Source organism: Heterodontus francisci, chromosome 9 (genome assembly GCF_036365525.1).
Source record: "Heterodontus francisci isolate sHetFra1 chromosome 9, sHetFra1.hap1, whole genome shotgun sequence".
NCBI lineage: Eukaryota > Metazoa > Chordata > Chondrichthyes > Heterodontiformes > Heterodontidae > Heterodontus > Heterodontus francisci.
This window is the reverse complement of record NC_090379.1, coordinates 36,905,459-36,926,597: the sequence shown is the minus strand read 5'-3', so window position 1 is coordinate 36,926,597 and position 21,139 is coordinate 36,905,459. Positions and strand designations below refer to the sequence as shown.

The following is a 21,139-nucleotide window of genomic DNA, read 5'->3' as shown; positions in this document are numbered from 1 at the left end:
TATTTGAAAGCAGATTTGAATGGGTTTAGTCAACTATTCAAAAAAAGCCTGACAGTACAGGACAAACTCTTCTTGCTGCATAAACACAGATGCATTCAATAAGATGTTTGTATTTGCTCAGCTGATGGCCATTGCAAAGTTAAAATAAACACATGAAATAATGATGACTGCAAACCCGCAGATTTAAACTGAATTGGAGGAGTTAATAAATACAAAAATATTTCAACATTCTTTTCAATAGGAAATGTGTATCTGGTGTAACCCAGCAGCTGCGAGTTTTGCAGGATTAGACACTCGCAACTATCCATCCGGGCCCAATTCCAATTCCGACTGCGGCTCGGTTCACACTTCGGCAGTGTTCTCGCATTTGTTTTCCGCCAGCTGAGGATAGGCGGGCTGTTTATGTAGCACTGAGTGTTGCAGTCGGAGCCGTGTGATTGCTGCACCGTTTCTAAGGGACCTGTCAGGATGGATGATCAGGAATGTCCTCGTTGTAAAACTACAAAGTACCGCAACCCTTCGCTTAAACTGATGGTGAATGTGTGCGGACACACACTGTGAGTGATGTATTATAACCTTAGGAATTATGGGGCGCATTATGGGAGCTTCGCGTACTTTCTGCTTGTACACTGCAAATTAAGTGGAGTATTTATGAATGGCGATCGTAGCATTTTCTTCCCCTCCTTTCTTGTTGAGCCTAACTGCCAGGAATCTGAATTAACATCAGTACAGTTTGTCAACCGACTTCAGTCTACACACAATTAAAGGAGTAGAAAGAAATATGCAGCGTGAAACAAGCCTCGGAAATGCACAGTAGCATCGTTAGCGTTTCAAAAAGAAACGTTAACCAGTCTTTTTGCTGCTGTTGGAGAACGTAATTGTGCGTTTCCAGCATTTCGGGTTTATTGGTATTAGATCTTTCATCTGAGACCCGGGGACAGACTGGTTCTCTGGTTTGTTTGTGGGGTCGAGAGTTGGATTTAGTAATACAAACAGGGGAAATCAGTTTGCAGAGGCCAGCCTTCTGGAATCTGAACTAAATGCAATTTCTTTCTTTGAAAGGTGTCTGTTAAAATGGCTGAATTCTTTTCATTGAAATAAGTTAGGCTGATAGTCTGAATTAGAGTTTATAGGAGGCATGAGTGGTATCGAAAGCTGTTTGTAAGTATAGATGATGCAGGAAATCAAAATGTAACACCAGAATGCCACACTGAAGTCTGTGTAAAAGCAATGAAGAATGTTTTATTGTACTTTTGTCTGTATGAAGCATGCAAAAACAAAAGTAACCCCTATAAGTTTTTTGTTCTGGTTTCTTATAGAAATCTAATTTAACCAAAATCCTAAAAGGCAAAATTTGTTGGTACAATGTTGGCTAATGTGAATGCCCAAAAGTTGTTTAGTCGAATTTAGATTTGATGGATTATGGGGAGTACATTTATGATTGAATTTTGTTCTGACTTTATACTTCAATGAAAGATGCATTTTCTTTTTGGTTACAGAAAATTAAATTGATATATTAAGACAATTTCCATTCTCATGTATTTCCTTACTTCTACATAAGAGACCTCTTCTCATTCCAAAATTTCAGTCCATCAAGCCTATTCCTTCCACAGTAGTCACGTTGACACCACATTTTATTTTCCCCTTGCTTTATCTCCTCCTCTTCTAAATGCTGTATAGGTGATTCAGAATTTAGTGCTGCTTAATCTTTTTTTTATTCATTCATGGGGTGTGGGTGTCACTAGCCAGGCCAGCATTTATTGCCCATCCCTAATTGCCCTTGAGAAGGTGGTGGTGAGCTGCCTTCTAAAACCGCTGCAGTCCATGGGAGGTAGGTATACCCACAGTGCTGTTTGGAAGGGAGTTCCAGGATTTTGACCCAGCATCAGTGAAGGAATGGCGATATAGTTCCAAGTCAGGATGGCGTGTGACTTGGAGGGGAACTTGATGGTGTTCCCATGCATTTGCTGCCCTTATCCTTCTAGTTGGTGGAGGTCACGGGTTTGGAAGGTGCTGTCTAAGGACCCTTGGTGCGTTGCTGCAGTGCATATTGTAGATGGTACACAGTGCTGCCACTGTGCGTCGGTGGTGGAGGGAGTGAATGTTTGTGGATGGGGTGCCAATCAAGCGGGCTGCTTTGTCTTGGATGGCGTCGAGCTTCTTGAGTGTTGTTGGAGCTGCACCCAACCAGACAAGTGGAGAGTATTCCATCACACTCCTGACATGTGACTTGTGCCTCCAGGTTTTGGGGAGCCAGGAGGTGAGTTAGTCGCCGCAGGATTCCTAACCTCTGACCTGCTCTTGTAGCCACAGTATTTACATGGCTACTCCAGTTCAGTTCCTGGTCAATGGTGGCCCCTAGGATGTTGATAGTGGGGGATTCAGCGATGGTAATGCCATTGAATGCCAAAGGGAGATGGTTAGATTCTCTCTCGTTGGAGATGGTTATTGCCTGACACATGTGTGGCGCGAATTTTACTTGCCACTTATCAGCCCAAGCCTGGATATTGTCCAGGTCGTGCTGCGTTTCTACACGGACAGATACAGTATCTGAGGAGTTGCGAATGGTGCTGAACATTGTGCAATCATCAGCGAACATCCCCACTTCTGACCTTATGATTGAAGGAAGGTCGTTGATGAAGCAGCTGAAGATGGTTGGGCCTAGGACACTACCCTGAGGAACTCCTGCTGTGATGTTCTGGAGCTCAGATGATTGACCTCCAACAACCACAACCATCTCCCTTTGCGCTAGGTATGACTCCAGCCAACGGAAGGTTTTCCCCCTGATTCCCATTGACCTCAGTTTTGCTAGGGCTCCTTGATGCCATACTCGGTCAAATGCTGCCTTGATGATTCGGGCAGTCACTCTCGCCACACCTCTTGAGTTCAGCTCTTTTGTCCATGTTTGAACCAAGGCTGTAATGAGGTCAGGAGTTGAGCGGCCCTGGCGGAACCCAAACTGAGCGTCACTGAGCAGGTCATTGCGAAGCAAGTGCCGCTTGATGGCACTGTTGATGACACTTTCCATCACTTTACTGATGATTGAGAGTAGGCTGATGGGGCGGTAATTGGCGGGTTGGACTTGTCCTGCCTTTTGTGTACAGGACGTACCTGGGCAACTTTCCACATTGCAGGGTAGATGCCAGTGTTGTAGCTGTGGAACAGCTTGGCTAGGGGCATGGCAAGTTCTGGAGCACAGGTCTTCAGTACTATTGCCGAAATATTGTCAGGCACCATAGCCTTTGCAGTGTCCAGTGCCTTCAGTCGTTTCTTGATATCACGTGGAATGAATTGAATTGGCTGAAGTCTGGCACCTGTGATGCTGGGGACTTCAAGAGGAGGCTGAGATGGATCATCAACTCGGCACTTCTGGCTGAAGATTGTTGCAAATGCTTCAGCCTTATCTTTTGCACTGATATGCTGGACACCCCCCTCATTGAGGATGGGATATTTGTGGAGCCACCTCCTCCAGTTAGTTGTTTAATTGTCCACCACCATTCATGGCTGGCTGTGGCAGGACTGCACTTAGCTCTGATCCGTTGGTTATGGGATCGCTTGGCTCTGTCTATCGCATGCTGCTTATGCAGTTTGGCATGCAGGTAGTCCTGTGTTGTAGCTTCACCAGGTTGACACCTCATTTTGAGGTATGCCTGGTGCTGCTCCTGGCATGCCCTCCTGCACTCTTCATTGAATCGGGGTTGGTCTCCTGGCTTGATGGTAATGGTATAGTGGGTGATCTGCTGGGCCATGAGGTTACAGATTGTGGTTGAGTACAATTCTGCTGCTGCTGATGGCCCACAGCGCCTCATGGATGCCCAGTTTTGCATTGCTAGATCTGTTCAAAATCTATCCCATATAGCACGATGGTAGTGCCACACAAAACGGTGGACGGTATCCTCAATGTGAAGGTGGGACTTCGTCTCCACAAGGACTGTGCGGCGGTCGCTCCTACCAATACTGTCATGGACAGATGCATCTGGGGCAGGCAGATTGGTGAAGACGAGGTCAGGTATGTTTTTCCCTCTTGCTGGTTCCCTCACCACCTGACACATACCCAGTCTAGCAGCTATGTCCTTTAGGACTCTGCCTGCTCGGTCAGTAGTTGTGCTACCGAGCCACTGTTGGTGATGGACATTGAAGTCCCCCACCCAGAGTACATTCTGTGCCCTTGCCACCCTCAGTGATTCCTCCAAGTGGTGTTCAACATGGAGGATTACTGATTCATTAGCTGAGGGAGGGCGGTAGGTGGTAATCAGGAGGAGATTTCCTTGTCCATGTTTGACCTAATGCCCTGAGACTTCATGGGGCCTGGAGTCGATGTTCAGGATTCCCAGGGCAATTCCCTCCCGACTGTATACCATTGTGCCGCCACCTCCGCTGGGTCTGTCCTGCCGGTGGGACAGGACATACCCAGGGATGGTGATGGCAGTGTCTGGGACATTGTCTGTCAGGTGTGATTCTGTGAGTATGACTATGTCAGGCTGTTGCTTGACTAGTCTGTGGGACAGCTCTCCCAACTTTGGCACAAGCCCCCAGATGTTTGTCAGGAGTACTTTGTCTGGTCAACAGAGCTGGGTTTGCCGTTGTCATTTCTGGTGTCTAGGTGGATGCCAGGTGGTCCATCTGGTTTCATTCAGACAATCTGAATTTTTTAAACTAAATTTCCCCCATTGCTGTATTATCTCCAGCCCTTGTGCTTTAGTTCAAAATGGGCAATCTAACGCAAGGAGGACACAGCTCCCTGAATGTCTCCTATTCTCTTGCATGGTGGAGCCCAAATGTGTGCAAGAGAAGAGCTGAAGCATTGGCAAGCATTTTCAGCCAAAATGCCCAGGTCCCCACCATTGTAGGTACAGCACCCACCCAATTTAGTTCACTGCACATGCTCTTAAGTGGCTGAGCATATTGGACATAGCAAAAGTACTGGCACTGATGGTATCCTATCTGTGGTGCTAAAAATTTGTACATTAGACCTGTTCCATCAAATGACATCTACTCACCGATAACCTTACTGATAACATTTGCACCAGATAAGTGCAGGTAATGACCATCTTGAAGAGAAAGTTGAGTCATCTTCAACGGTGCTATCATTGCCAAGTTCCACATCATCAATGTTTTGGGAGTTCACATTGACCAGAATTGAACTGTACTAGACACCCACAGCATAGCTACCAGAGCACAAGCTGGGTACCATGTATCAAGTGGTTCATTTCCTGACCTCTCAAAATCTCTCTCTTATTTACAAGGCAAGAATGTTCAGTGTGGTGGAATACTCACCACTCACTTGGATGAATGCAGCTGCTACAATGCTCAAGAAGTTGGATATCATTCAGGATAGAGCGAGTCACTTGATTGGTACTTCTCTCATTGGCCTCAGTATTCATTCCTGTCACCAGTGCACCGTGGCTGCTGATTGTTTGATGTACAACATGCACAGCACCAACTCTAGGTAATTTCAATTACACTTTCCCCTACCCAGCCATCACTGCAACCTCAACCAGCTCGGAGGGAAAGAGTAGCAATGTTATGTGAATACCATCACCTCCAAGTCATTTGCTATCCTAACTTTTGACCATCTATTATTTCCTGCATTGTCGCTGGGTCAGAGTCATATTATTTCTCGGGATGGACATTAACTTTGGTAGCATCACTCACATCCTGAGAACAAGATTTTAAAAACAATTACATTGTGTAATTCAAATCAATCGATAATTCGCTTTTTTAAGCACAAAAACAATTTCAAATAATCAAGAGTGGATTGTAACTCATGGTGATGTATACTATCAAGTGTGATAACCCTTTGCTACCTTGCCTAAATAAATATTCCTAATTTTTCCTTGAACAATGAATGTTGGTCTTTTTGGCCATGGAACATCCTGTTTACTTAGCCCAATCCTGGTTTCCGTCTTTTCTATCTGAGTTTCTAACACAATGACTAAACCAGAATTAGGGTTATTGCCTGATGTATTGATTTTCTTTCTTTCTGTCCTCACCTTGGTGTAATTGTTGCTTCTGCTGACATTGGCTAATTCAGCATCAATCAGTGATCAAAACGGTCTTTCCTGGTCTGACTGGCTCAGTACAGCATCACAATGTATTCGCCCATTGAGCCATTGGGAAACCTTGTGTTTAAACATCCGGTCAGTGCTCACTGTTTAGGAATCTTTATGTACTGAGGATAAGCTGATAGTAATGATCGAATGTTATGCCATAGAAATGGGCCATTCAGCCCATCAAGTTTGTGCTGGTGATTTTCTCAACATGAGCTGTTCAGTCTAATCCCACTCCCTTGTTTGGTCTCCACAGCCTTTACGATTCCCTTTATTCCAAACAGTTATTTCATTCCCTTCTAAAAGTACTCATGAGAGATTTGTGACAGGTTATTCCATGTTCTAAGCACCCTGAAACAATTTTTTTCTATCCCTCCTTTTAATCTTTTTTTGTGGTTGCCTTAAATTTGAGCTCTCACATTGCCATCTTCAATGAGAACAGTTTATCACTATTTACTCCATCGTAACGTTGGGGCACAGCCTCGGTAAAGGTTGATCATTTCGGACTGAGATGAGAAATTTCTTCACTCAGAGGGTTGTGAATCTTTGAAATTCACAACCCCAGGGGGTTGTGGATGCTCCATCATTGAGTATATTCAAGACTGAGATCAATAGATTTTTGATCTCTCAAGGAATCAAGGGATATTGGGAGCGGGCAGGAAAGTGGAGTTGAGGTAGAAGATCAGCCGTGATTGTATTAAATGGTGGAGCAGGTTTGAGGGGCCTAAAGGTTACATAAATAGGAGTAGATCAATCAGGTGACTCGAGTGAAAAAAGTCCAAATTTATCAATTCTCTTAACTGTTACCCTTACTCTTGGGTAACATCCCAGTCAACCTTCTGCTGCACCTTTTCCATTGCTTTTACATCCTTCCAGTAAAGGAGTTTACAAAACTCTGCATGATGCTCAGGAGTGTTGTGAGGCTCTGGATTACATTTCCAGGATTAGTGGTTGAAGCAGAAACTGGCAACATTCAAGATTAGATTGGATAGGAAGATGAAGGCAATAGGTTGAAAGGATATTGGAACAGGGTGAGTAAATGTGATTAGAACTATTTGCTCATGTGGAAGTTAAATGCCAGCACAGACTGGTTGTTTCAGTGTTGTAACTTTTTGCTTTTTCGTATTGATTGCAATTAGCTAGGAAATCAATGATTCTGTTTGCCTTTTTATAGCCAGTTGTGGCTTCCTGTAGTCTTTCATAGTCATAGCGTCATAGAGAGATACAGCACTGAAACAGGCCTTTCGGCCAACCGAGTCTGTGCCGACCAACAGCCACCCATTTATACTAATCCTACATTAATCCCATATTCCCTACCACATCCCCACCATTCCCCTACAACCTACCTACACTAGGGGCAATTTACAATGGCCAATTTATCTATCAACCTGCAAGTCTTTGGCTGTGGGAGGAAACCGGAGCATCCGGCGGAAATGCACACGGTCACAAGGAGAACTTGCAAACGCCACACAGGCAGTACCCGGAACCGAGCCCGGGTCGCTGGAGCTGTGAGGCTGCGGTGCTAACCACTGCACCATTGTGCCGTCCTCATCACAATTAGCCATATAATTCAACTTACTGATAAATTGTAAATTGCAATATTGTTTCCTCCGTTCTCTATTGAAGATTGCAGCAACCCCAACACAAAATATCACTTGCCACATCTTTTCAGTCTGAGAAACCTCCCTTTACCCTACCTTTTGCTTTCTGTTAACCATGTCTGTCCATGTGACCACATTCCCTTTAATTCAACATGCCAATTTATGTTTGTGAGAAGTCTCTTGTGTGTTACTTAGAATTTTATAATAGAAAGAAACCATTCAGCTCACCATCGCTGTCCTTGCTCTCAGTGATTCGTTTAGTCTCATTCCCATTTCCTTTCCTCTTACCCTAATAGACCTTTCTTCAAATAGCCATTCACTTCCCTCTTACCCTATTATTGATTTGTTGGTAAGGTTATTGAGGGATATGGAGCAAAGGCATGTAAATGAAGTTTAGGTGCATATCGGCCATGATCTGATTGAATGACGGAGCAGGCTTGAGGGGCTGAATAGCCTACTCCTGTTACCAATGTTCCTTTGTCCTGATTAACTTCCCGTTCTCCCTGTGCTTAGTCATTTTATTCCGTACTATAGACTACTTGTTTACCAACAACTGAAATAAGAATAAACAGCCTGTAACTTCGTTGGTTATTCCTGTTTCTTTTTTTTGGAGAAGGATGTCATGTTTGCCACCCTCCTTCCAGCACAATTTTCTTTTGCTCAGAATTTTGGCTATTGTTTCCCTTGGTATTCTTGGATCTCAACTATTTGTGCAGTTTAAGTTAAGTGTGAATAACTTTTAAGCACCAATTCTCTTTGTGTAATAACCTCAACTCAGTTCTATATCCAACTTTGATGGTCCTTTAATCTCCTGTGAAAACGGAAGTAAACTATTTAAGATGTTTGCTGTTCAGTCATTCTCCATTATAAGATTAGCTTCTGAATTCTGAGCAGCTGCCTTTTTTGACTATCCTTTTACTCTTTTATGCATAGAAAACCTTTATATTGCCCTATTTTAAAAAAAAAAAATTCCATCCATGCTCCTTCTGCCTTTCTAACCTCCCCTATTTATAGTTTTTCACTCTAATATGTAGGAAAGAGATGGCCGAAAGATTATGGTGATGGGTTGCTAATCCATTGTGCTCTGTATGTGTGGATTTGAATCCCATTCTCATTACTATGTAATGCTAAATCTTTATCAAACATTGGGTGGGCCTCCAATGCAGCATTGCATTCAATTCTGGGCACCAAACTTTAGGACGGATGTCAAGACCTTGGAGAGGATGCAGCAGTGATTTACTAGAATGGGACTAGGGATGAGGGACTTCAGTTATGTGGAGAGACTGAAGTTGAAGCTGAAGTTGTTCTCCTTTAGAGCAAGGAAGATTAAGAGGAGATATCGGGCGTTAAAAATCATGAAGGGTTTTGATTGAGTTAAATAAGGAGAAACTGTTTCCAGTGGCAGAAGGATCGGTAACCAGAACAGACAGATTTAAGGTAATTGGCAAAAGGACCAGAGGTGAGATGAGGAAACATTTTTTTACACAGTGAGTTGTTGTGATGAGGAATGCACTGTCTGAAAAGGTGGTGGAAGCAGATTCAGAAGAAACTTTGAATATGGAACGGAATAAATACTTGAAGGGAAAAACATTACAGGGCTATGGGAGAAGAACAGGGTAGTGGGACTAATTTGATAGCTGTTTCAAAGAACTGGCACAAGCATGATGGACCGAATGACCACCACCTGTGCTATATTATTCAAGAATTCTATGATTTTTTTGGTTTATTTTGGCTTTCATTTTCATTAACTCCCAATAAGCATTAAATGCTTTTTTTCAAACTTGATTTTTTGTATTCTTTCATGGAATGTGGGCATCACTGGCAAGGCCAGCATTCGTTGCCCATCTCTAATTGACCTTCACAACTGAGTGGCTTGTTAGGCTATTTCGGAGGGCAGTTAGGAGTCAACCACATTGCTGTGGGTCTGGACTCTGGAGTGGTGGGAAAACTTCCAGAAGAAATAATTGGGGGCAAAATCAATCGTCATATGGACAAATGCGAGTTAATTAAGGAAAGCCAGCCTGGAATTCGTAAGGGAAAATCATGTTTAACTAATGTGCTGGAGTTTTTTGAGGAGGTAACAGTTGATGAGGGCAATGCTGTTGATGTGGTGTACATGGACTTTCAAAAGGCATTTGATACAGTGCCACACTACAGACTTGTGAGCAAACTTGTAGCTCAGGGAATAAAAGGGACGATAGCAACATAGATATAAAATTGGCTGAGTGACAGGAAACAAAGAGTAGTGGTTAATTGATGTTTTTCAGGCTGGAGGAAGGTTTCTGGTGGAGTTCCCCAGGGATCCGTGTTGCGACCCTTGCTTTTCCTGATATGTATTAATGACCTACACCTTGGTGTACAGGGCATAATTTCAGAGTTTGCAGATGATATGAAACTTGGAAGCATTGTGAGCTGTGAGGAGGATAGTGTCGAACTTCAAAAGGACATAGACAATTTGGTGGAATGGGCAGACAGGTGGCAGATGAAGTTCAATTTCAGAGAAATGTGAAGTGATCCATTTTGGTAGGAAGAATATGGAGAGACAATATAGAATAAAGGGTACAATTCTAAAGGGGATGCAGGAGTAGAGGGACCTAGGTGTATAAGTGCATAAGTCATTGAAGGTGGCAGGACAGGTTGAGAGAGCGCTTGATAAAGCATACAATATCCTGGGCTTTATTAATAGGGACATTGAGTACAAGAGCAAGGAAGTTATGTTGAACTTATATAAGACACTAGTTCAGCCTGAGCTGGAGTATTGCGTCCAGTTCTGGGCATCGCGCTTGAGGAAAGACGTGCGGGCATTGGAGAGAGTACAGAAAAGATTCACGAGAATGGTTCCAGGGATGAGGAAGTTCAGTTATGAAGCTAGATTGGAGAAGTTAGGACTGTTTTCCTTGGAGAAGAGAAGGCTGAGAGGTGATTTGATAGAGGTATTCAAAATCATGAAGGGTCTAGACAGAGTAGGTGGAGAGAAACTATTCCCACTCCTGAAAGGATCGAGAACGAGAGGGCACAGGTTTAAAGTATTTGGTAAGAAAAACAAAAGTGACATGAGGAAAAACGTTTTCACGCAGCGAGTGGTTAAGGTCTGGAATGCGTCGCCTGAGACCATGGTGGAGGCAGGTTCAATTGAAGCATTCAAAAGGGAATTAGATACTTGTATGAAAAGGAAGAATGTGCAGGGTTATGGGGAGAAGGCAGGGGAATGGAACTGAGGGAATTGCATTTTCGGCGAGCTGGTGTGGACACGGTGGGCCAAATGGCCTCCTTCTGCACTGTAAAGATTCTGTGGAGTCGTATGAAGGCCAAATTAGGCAAGGACAGCAGATTTCCTTCCTTAAAGGATATTTAGTGAATCAGATGGATTTTTACAACAATCAATAAGGGTTTCCTGGCACCATTACTGAAACGCTTTCATTTCCAGATTTTTATTAATTGAATTTAAATTCCACCAGCTGCTGTGATGGGATTTGAACCCGTGTCCCTAGGGCAGTCGCCTAAACATTTAAATTGCTAATTCAGTGACATTACCACTACGCCACCGTCTTTTCCCCCATTGATCTAATCTCCTTATTCATCCATGGAACTCCAGGGTTTTATTTTGCATTTCCTTTGTTGCTTACTGGAATATACTTGATTTGTTCTCATTCCCTCTCCTTTTTACATTTTTCCTATTGGTAATATAATGGTGTACTTGCCAATATTTCCTTGCATTTAATCTGGACAAGGCCCTTTTTACCCCACTATAATTTGTTTTTATCCAGTGAAATACTTTTGTTTACTTTCTTACACCAAGTCTAATTATATTATGGTTACTTTTTTAAAAATGCTCCCCTATTCAGGTCACCTATTTGTTACATTTTGTTACCCAGAAACAGGGCAATGCTTCCTTTTTGGAATAACAACATGCCTACTTTTAAAAAGAAAGCACTGAATGCATCATTACACTAATGAAAACCAGGTGGTGAAGGACAGAACTGGCACCAATCTTTACAAACCTTTCCATGCGTTTAGTTAGAGATGCACATTACAAACTTGCACCACCTCATCCAACAACCACAGTTTCTGTTCCCTTTTCTAGGGGCACGAGTGAATCCCAAGTTAATGCCACCACCTACATACATAAAAACAATTAACACATTGAAAAGAAGTAGCTCTTTTCACTACAAACATTTACCTTATTTCTGTTTATTCTTGCATAATTTACATATAAACTTGTGTTGATGCATGCCTGTCTAATTAATTCTCTGTTTGGTCTATAATATAAACACAGTGATGTGAGTGACTCCTTGTTGCTCCTCTGCTTAATGTAGAAGGATTATATTGGACTACTTCTCTATTGAACTACTTATGTTCTAGTGCTATGATCTACCTAATGAATACTGCTACCTATGCCTTTCTTCTTTACCTATCCCTTCAGAAAGTTTTATGCCCAAACATGTTTAATGGCCATTTCAGACACAGTTGCAGACACATTTCTGTTGCTGTTATTGCTCCAGTTACTGCAGAGAGACTGGGAAGCCCACTTTCTGTATGTAAATGAGTTGGGGCTGGAAAGACAGGATTCAGAATATCTTGTGGACTGCAAAAAGGTTCTGCCTGTCAGAGACTTATGCCAGTCAAAGGTGGAGGGGTCTCAAAGCTGTACACTAGTAGTTTACTAGAATAATAGTCACATCTCACTGAAGACTTTTTCATCCAAATTATCTTTTACAACAAGTACACTTTCAGTTGCAAATTGTAATATTTCTGAATTATTTAAAATTCCACAGACTACATAGTACATCGTACAAAGCCCTTATTGACTTCCTGTAGTCATGTTATTTGTCTTCTAAGACCTTTTTTCAAACCCTCCATGGCTTTGCTCGCCCTACCAGAGCAATTGTCTCCAGGTGTACATGCCTGCAAAGATTCTCTGCCCTTCTGATGTCCAGGTCCCCACCTGCCAAGAATAAGGCACACATTATCTTGCCACATGAACATTAAACCTTAAAATTGCTGCTGGGAAGAAAAGAGGGCCAATCACAAGGAATTGCCAGGCCCCTTGCCGGAAAGACCTTTTTTGCAGACTAGCAGACAGTGTTGGAACAAAGGACCCAGTCCCTGCTTCCCCAATACACAGAAGACCAGGTCAGATCAGTTTAGTTACATGACCAACTGGTGGTTGGAATTTTTTGAATTTGAACTTGCCACAGAGTTTCAAAACTCAGAAAGCTCTTTGCTCCTGGACTGAGAACATCTCCTGGCTGCTCCCATCTCTTTCTCATGGAACTGAAGACACATGAACCTCAACAGAGAAAAGTCTCCTACAGTGAACAAGGTTTAAGAAGAATACTGGGCCCCAACAAAAAGCAAGACTATTTACAAAAGGACTACAGTGAGCTCGAAGCACAGTAACAAGAAACTCTTCTGATATTGCCTCAAACCTCTCTATTTTTTCTTCTCTTTTCTGTCTCTATTTGCATGCTAGCATGGGGTGCAGCGTGTATCCGTAGGTGTTAAGCGAATTAGAGTTTAAGTTTTAATAAATTTCACTTTTCTTCTTTAAACCTAAGAAGACCTATTTGTGCTCATTTCTTTGCCTTATAATTGAAAAGTAGTGAACAAGGATTCACCAAGGGGCAGCTCAAAACACTGTGTGTTTAAAAATTAAACCCTGTTACAATAAGACCAGGTGAAGACAGTAAAGACCCCGAGACACCTTTCTCACTTGGTCATAACAAGGAGCTTAAACCCAGTTCCTTGGAGTGATTGGAAGTGGGTGGTGCTTTCCCACAGGGTTTTGTTTGGGACCATTTCTGTACACTGTGCATGTCAGTGATCAATGACTTAGCCAGAGGGAGTGATGTCCAATTTTGCAGATGATAGAAAAATAGGAGGTATAGTTTTTTTAAAAATTCTGATGCCCAAATGAAACTTCAGAGTGATATTGGCTAAGGTGAAATGGACCAAACAGTTCTAGATGGAATTCAGTGTCAGTAAATATGAGATGGTACATGTGAAAAAAAATTATAATTTGATAAAAAAGTTGGATAATGTGTAAGAGCAGAAGGATTTGGAAGTTCAGAAGACCTTAAAAGCAGCACCTCAAGTGCATGAGACCATAAAAAATTGAATGGAATATTCTGTTTATGGTAAGAGGTATAGCATATTAAAAAGTGTAATGATGAATCAATAAAAAAAACTTTGTAAAGTTACAGTTGGAATAATGTGTGCAGTTTTGGGCTCCACTGTAGGAAAATTGTTGAGGCAAAAGAGAAGGTACAGCATACTGCCTGTTATGGGGAAAATGCAAATATAATGAAAGACTTGGAAACATGTGGGGAATTTTCTTTAGAACCAAAGAGATTATAGGGCGATTTGATAGAGGTATTTAAAATTATGAAAGGATGGGACAGGGGAGATAGAAATATTCTTTCTGGTCTTTGAGGGATATAGAAACAGTGGACATCGATATAAAATTAAATATTAGAGATTTAGGACAGAAAACACAATCTATTTCAGGTTGTGAGGCTGTGGAATGTTATGCAGAAACAATACCAATGTCTAGGTTAGATAGGTGGTTGAAGGAAAGGAGGATATAGAAATAGGCCAGGCAAAACTGTTTTTTATTCTTTCATGGGATGAGTGTCACTGGTAAGGCTAGCATTTGTTGCCCATCCCTAATTGCCCTTGAGAAGGTGGTGGTGAGCTGCCTTCAACCGCTGCAGTCCATTTGGTGAAGATACTACACCCACGGTGCTGTTAAGGGAGTTCCAGCTTTCTAACCCAGTGACAGTGAAGAAACGGCAAAATATTTTGAAGTCAGGATCGTGTGTGGCTTGGGGGGGATCTTACAGGTGGTGGTGTTCCCATGCATCTGCTGCCCTTGTCCTTCTCGGTGGTAGAGGTTGCAGGTTTGGCAGGTGCTATCGAAGGAGGCTTGGCAAGTTGCTGCAGTGCATCTTGTAGATGGTACACACTGCTGTCGGTGGTGGAGGGAGTGAATGTTTAAGGCGCTGGATGAGGTTCCGATCAAGCGGGCTGCTTTGTCCTGAATGATGACTAGCTTCTTGAGTGTTGTTGGAGCTGCACTCATCCAGGCAGGTGGAGAGTATTCCATCACACTCCTGACTTGTGCCTTGTAGATGGTGGACAGGCTTTGGGGAATCAGGAGGTGAGTTACTCGCCTCCAGAATTCCCAGCCTCTGACCTGCTCGTAGCCAGAGTATTTATATGGCTGCTCCAGTTCAGTTTCTTGTCAATGGTATCCCCAGATGTTGATGGTGGGGGATTCAGTGATGGTAATGCCATTGAATGTCAATTGGAGATGGTTAGATTCTCTCTTGTTGGAGATGGTCATTGCCCGGCACTTGAGAGGCGCAAATGTTATTTGCCATTTATCATCCCAAGCATGCATGTTGTCTCGGTCTTGCTGCATGTTGGCACAGACTGTGTCAGTATCTGAGGAGTTGTGAATGTTACTAAATAGTGTGCAATCATCAGTGAACACCTACACACCTGACCTTATGATGGAGGGAAGGCCATTGATAAAGCAGCTGATGCTGGTACCTAGGACACTACCTTGAGGAACTCCTGCAGTGATCTCCTGGGGCTTAGAAGTTTGGCCTCCAACAACCACAACCATCATCTTTTGTGCTAGGTATGACTCCAACTAGTGGAGAGTTTCCCCCCGATTCCCATTGACTACAATTCTGCTCGGGCTGCTTGATGTCACACTCGGTCAAATGCTGCCTTGACGTCAAGGGGAGGCATTCTCACCTTACCTCTGGAGTTCAGCTTGTTTATCCATATTTGCACCAAGGCTGTAATGAGGTCAGGAGTTGAGTAGTCCTGGTAGAAGCCAAACTGAGCATCAGTGAGCAGGTTATTGCTGAATAAGTACTGCTTGATAATACCTTCCATCACTTTGAAGATGATTGAGAGTAGACTGATTGGGCGGTAATTGGCTGGATTGGATTTGTCCCTGCTTTTTGTGGACAGGACATACCTGGGCAATTTTCCACATTGTCTGGTAGATGCCAGATGGAGGGTAATGCAACACAGACCGTTTGGTTTGAATAGTCTCTTTGTGTTATGTAACTGACATTTAGATTACTGCTAGGTCCCTGCTTTTTCCACTCCACCAGTGTCTAAGATGTTGTACCCCCACTTTGATGTTCTGTTCCAAAATCAATTAGACTGGCCATCTTCCTCATTCCTTGTTCTTTAATCTCAGTTCATTCTTTTCTCTCCTTTTTTCCTGATGGATTCTAACCTTTTCCTGCCTTGTTAAATGCTGTGAGACATTGCCTTTACATGAGCACTACAGAAATATTATTTGTAATAAAATTTGAAACATGCGACTGGAACCATATCATTGATCTGTAGAACAAAAACTGAATGACTCTGCATAGAACCCATTCTCTCAATAGTTGGTTCAGTACAAAAAAATCAATCAAGTATGGCGCAGTGGTTAGCACCGCAGCCTCACAGCTCCAGCGACCTGGGTTCAATTCTGGGTACTGCCTGTGTGGAGTTTGCAAGTTCTCCCTGTGTCTGCGTGGGTTTCCTCTGGGTGCTCCGGTTTCCTCCCACAGCTAAAAGACTTGCAGGTTGATAGGTAAATTGGCCATTATAAATTGCCCCTAGTGTAGGTACGAGGTAGGGAAATATAGGGACAGGTGATGCTGTGGTAGGAATATGGGATTAGTGTAGGATTAGTATAAAATGGGTGGTTAATGGTCGGCACAGACTCGGTGGGCCGAAGGGCCTGTTTCAGTGTTGTATCTCTAAATGTAAAAAAAAATCTATAATTTGGAATGGATTGTAATCTTTTTAATCTGCACAGTCCCAATACATGTATTTACTCTTGTTTTGAGGTTAATTAAATCTTACAAAAAATCTAGAAAATTGGTTTGTTGAAACTCAATTCAGAAATAACTTATTTTAAACAATGGCAGTGGGAACTTAATTAGACAAGTTGTTGTTTGAAGATGTGCCAAACTTTACTTTAGCATCTCTTGCTCTGAAGAATTTTCTAGGATAGGTAGTCCCTAGATTCACTAATGGGTTGACTTTCCAAGAAGTACAGTTAATTTCAGCTTGACAAGTTAATGTGCCAGCAGTTACTTTGACAAACCATGGACTAAGTGTCACATTGTGAAAGCATTCAACTACTTTTGGATTGGCAATTTGGTTGCTTTTAGAAACTGGTTTTAGCAGGCCAAAGACGTCCAGCACGCTGACATCACATGATTCATGTAGCAGGTGGGATGTGATGCAGGTGTGTTTTTTGAATCGATGCCAAAAAAGAGAGCTGGTAAACAATTAGCTACACCTTATGTTGGGGTCTCTTTTTCCTGATTTGTTCAATACTGTTGCTATGCAAATGTGATCAAGACTGGACATGAAGGCTGTGCAAGATCAGCATTCTATAAATTTTAACCTTACCCTGAATTTGAATTTTAGCTAGCACATTTGGTTAAAAGTACCTTCAAGCGATGTTGAACTTAATGAATTGGTGAATTTAAAGACGTGTGTATTTTCATCTATGCATATTTCAGTTTGAGACTTTGTATTGATAAGGGAAACATACCAGTCCTTGCTGACCTCTACTAGCTTCTCATCCTCCAGCACGTTGATTTCAAATCCTCATCCTCCTACAAATCCTCCACGATCCAGCTTGTACTTGGAGCTAGGAAAACACCTGGAGATGTAGGCCTCATTTCTGAAAGCCTCTCCAACCCTAATTTGCCTGGCCAGATCTGTAATTCAATGGCTGTCAGGAAAGCCTCCATTCTCCACTGCACTTAAATACCTTGGGGAAAGACATTCTGTGCAAACCGTACCATATCCGGTATCCAGTAAGTCCTGACCCATGGTACAGTAGCATGGTGTTTATTACTGAACTAGTAACCCAGAGGTCTGGACTAATGATCCAGAGACATGTGGTCAAATCCCACAACTGTAGCTGGGAAATTTAAATTGAGTAAAAAGCTAGTATCCACAATGGTGACAACGAAAGTACTGGATTATTGTAAAAACCCGTATGGTTTCCTCATGTCCTTTAGGGAAGAAAATCTGCTGTCCTTACCCCATCAGGCCTAGTCACTTCAGACCCACAGTGATGTGGTAGACTCTTAACTTCCCTCTGAAATGGCCTAGCAAGCCACTCCGTTGTATCCAATTGCTACACAAAACTACAATAAGAAAACTGGATGGACCACCTAGACACTGGACATGACAAAGGCACGCCCAGGTCAGCCAGCCTTGCAAAGCCCTCCTCAATAACATCTACGAACTTGCCAAAATTGGGAGAGCTGTTCCTTAGACTAGTGAAGCAACAGCCTGACATAGTCATACTCACAGAATCATCCATCCCTTTCAGCTAATGCCCCAGACTCCTCCATCACCATCCCTGGGTATGTCCTGTTCCTCTGGCGGTATAGGTAGCTGCACAGTAGTACATAGTAGGGAGCGAGTGGTCCTGGGAGTCCTTTTAAAATTGACTCCAGATTCCATGAAGTCTCATGGCATTAGGTCAAACATGGGTAAGGAAACCTCCTGCTGATTACTATCGACTGCCTTCCCTCATTTGATGAATCAGTACTCCTCCATGTTTAACACCAATTGGCAGAAGCACTGAGGGTAGCAAGGGCACAGAATGTACTCTGGTTGGGGGACTCCAACAGCATCACCAAGAGTGACTCAATAGTATCACTACTGACCGAGCCAAACTGGGACTGCAGCACGTGATGAGAGAACCAATATGAGGGAAAACCTACTTAATCTAGTTCTTGCCAATTTACCTCTTGCTGATGCATCTGTCAGTGACTGTATTAGTAGGAATGACCACTGCACAGTCCTTGAACACCCTCCATCATGTTGTGTGGTGCTATCACCATGGTTACTAACAGAAGATTATATAGGATATATGGCACAGAAACAGGCAATTTGGCCCAACCAGTTCACGCTGTTATTTATTCTCCACTTGAACTTCCTCCCATCTTTCCTTATGTAAATATATCATCCTAACCCTCTATCACCTTCACTCTCATATGCTTGTCTAGCTTCTCCTTAAATGCATCTATACTATTTGCTTCAACCACTCTCTGTGGTAGCAAGTTCCACATTCTCACAACCCTGGGTAAAGTATTTTTCTTCTGAATTCCCTTTGGATTTCTTGGTGACTATCTTATATTAATGGCCTCTAGTTATGCTCTTCCCCACAAGAGGAAACATTCTCTCAGTTTCCACTCTATCAAAACCTTTTCATAATTTTAAAGATCTCTATTAGGTCATCTCTCAGCTTTCTTTTTTTAAAGAGAAAAGAGCCCGTCTGGTTCTGCGAGGCCATTTGATTCCAGACCTCATTACTACCTTGATCCAAATGTGGAAAGGAGCTGAATGCTTGAGATGAGGTGAGATTTACTGCTGTTGACATTACGGCAGTATTTGACCTAGTGTGGCATCAAAGTGCCCGAGCAAAATTGAAGTCAATGGGAAATGGGGGTGTGGATGGTACGGGGAGCACTCCACAGGCTGGAGTCATACCTAGTACAATGGAAGATCATTGTGGTTGTTGGAGGCCAATCATCAAAGCACCAAAACATTGCTGCAGGAGTTCCTCAGGGCAGTGTTCTAGGCCCAACTATCTTCAGCTTCTTCATCAGTGACCTTCCCTCAATGACATGGTCATAAGTGAGGATGTTTGATGATTGCACAGTGTTCAGTTCAATTAGCAGTTCCTTAGATAATGAAGCAGTCTATGCCCGCATGCAATAAAACCTAGACAATATTCAGGCTTGGGCTGATAAGTGGCAAGTAACATTCATACCATCCAGATCAGCCATGATCTTATTGAATGCAAGTGCAGGCTTGAAAGGCCTCCTCCTGGTCCTAAATCCTATGTTCCACACAAGTGCTATGCAATGACCATCTCCAACAAGAAAGAGTCAGTTCACCTTCCCTTCATGTTCAACAGCGTTACTGTCGCTGAATGCCCCACCATCAACATCCTGGAGGTCACCATTGACCACAAACTTAACTGAACCAGCTATATAAGTACTGTGGCCACAAGAGCAGGTTAGAGGTTAGGTATTCTCCAGTGTGTTGCTCACCTCCTGACTCTCCAAAGCCTGTTCACCATCTAAAAGGCACAAGTCAGGAGTGTGATGGAATACTCTCCACTTGCTTGGATGAGTGCAGCCCCAACAACACTCGAAGCTCTACAGCATCCAGGACAAAGCAGCCTGCATGATTGTCACCCCAACCACAATTTAAACATTCGCTCCCTCCACCACTGGCGCACAGTGGCTGCGATATGTACTATCTCCAAAATGTACTGCAGCAACTTGCCAAGGCTTCTGCAACAGCACCTCCCAAACCAGCGACCTCTACCACCCAGAAGGATGAAGGCAGCAGGCACATAGGAACGCCACCAGCTGCAAGTTCCCCTCCGAGTCACATGCTTTCCTGACTTGGAGTATCACTCTACGACTTTTTTTTTTCTCCCTTTGGAATTTCATATAATATGTTACAAACATATGAATTAGGAGAAGGAGTAGGCCACTCAGCCCCTCCAGCCTGCTCTGCCATTGAACAAGATAATGGCTGATCTGATTGTAAACTCAACTCCACATTCCTGCCTACCCCCAACAACCTTTCACCCTCTTGCTTATCAAGAATCTATCTACCTCTGCCTTAAGAATATTCAAAGACTCTGCTTCCACCGCCTTTTGAGGAAGAGAGTTCCAAAGACTCACGGCCCTCTGAGAGAAAAAAATTCTCCTCATCTCTATCTAAAATGGGCGACCCCTTATTTTTAAACAGTGACCTCTACTTCTAGATTCTCCCACAAGAGGAAACATCCTTTCCACATCCACCCTGTCAAGACCCCTCAGAATCTTAAATGTTTCAATCATGTCACCTCTTACTCTTCTAAACTACAGCGGATACAAGCCTAGCCTGTCCAACCTTTCCTCACAAGACAACTCGCCCATTCTGGGTATTAGTCTAGTAAACCTTCTCTGTTACCAGTCATTCAATTCTCCTGTAATCTATTGTAGGTTAAGGGTGGTAATTTCAATCCTGTCACACAGTTTCTGGAGAAATATATTAAATTAATAGTGAATTGGTATGTATTATTCCAATTTTAGTGTATATGTTGCCGAAGCATGTGACTCTCTAATAAGTAGCATACCTGTAAATTAATTCCAAAGCAGCAATTCAGTGAAACATAAATTGAACATTGCATTTTTCAATCTGATGGTATTTCCTTTTTTATTGAACTGCAGCTTTGTAGATATCTATTAACCTATATTAAAATAGCTTGGAGATTAATGCTTGTTTTTGAGCCCATTTACCCTTGCTGCCCGCAGCACAGTGAGTGATTTTATTTTTTCTTGACCAGTATTACAAGAGCTGGACGATTTCATAAATTACAATTGGACATGCCAAAATCAAATGTATGTTTTGAAACCCAGATGAAAAATAGAACTGGCA

The 21,139-nt window shown here is 42.7% G+C and overlaps 1 protein-coding gene across 1 annotated transcript in view; it reads left to right on the top strand.

The window, feature by feature from the left end:
- Positions 1-431: 431 nt before the first annotated feature.
- Positions 432-21,139, top strand: part of mnat1 (MNAT1 component of CDK activating kinase) — a 256,635-nt gene continuing 235,927 nt past the window's right edge. Inside the window, exon 1 of the mRNA XM_068038275.1 lies at positions 432-557. Within this exon, the coding sequence (XP_067894376.1) occupies positions 469-557 (89 nt within the window). The 5' untranslated portion in view covers positions 432-468. The remainder of the gene's footprint in view (positions 558-21,139) is intronic.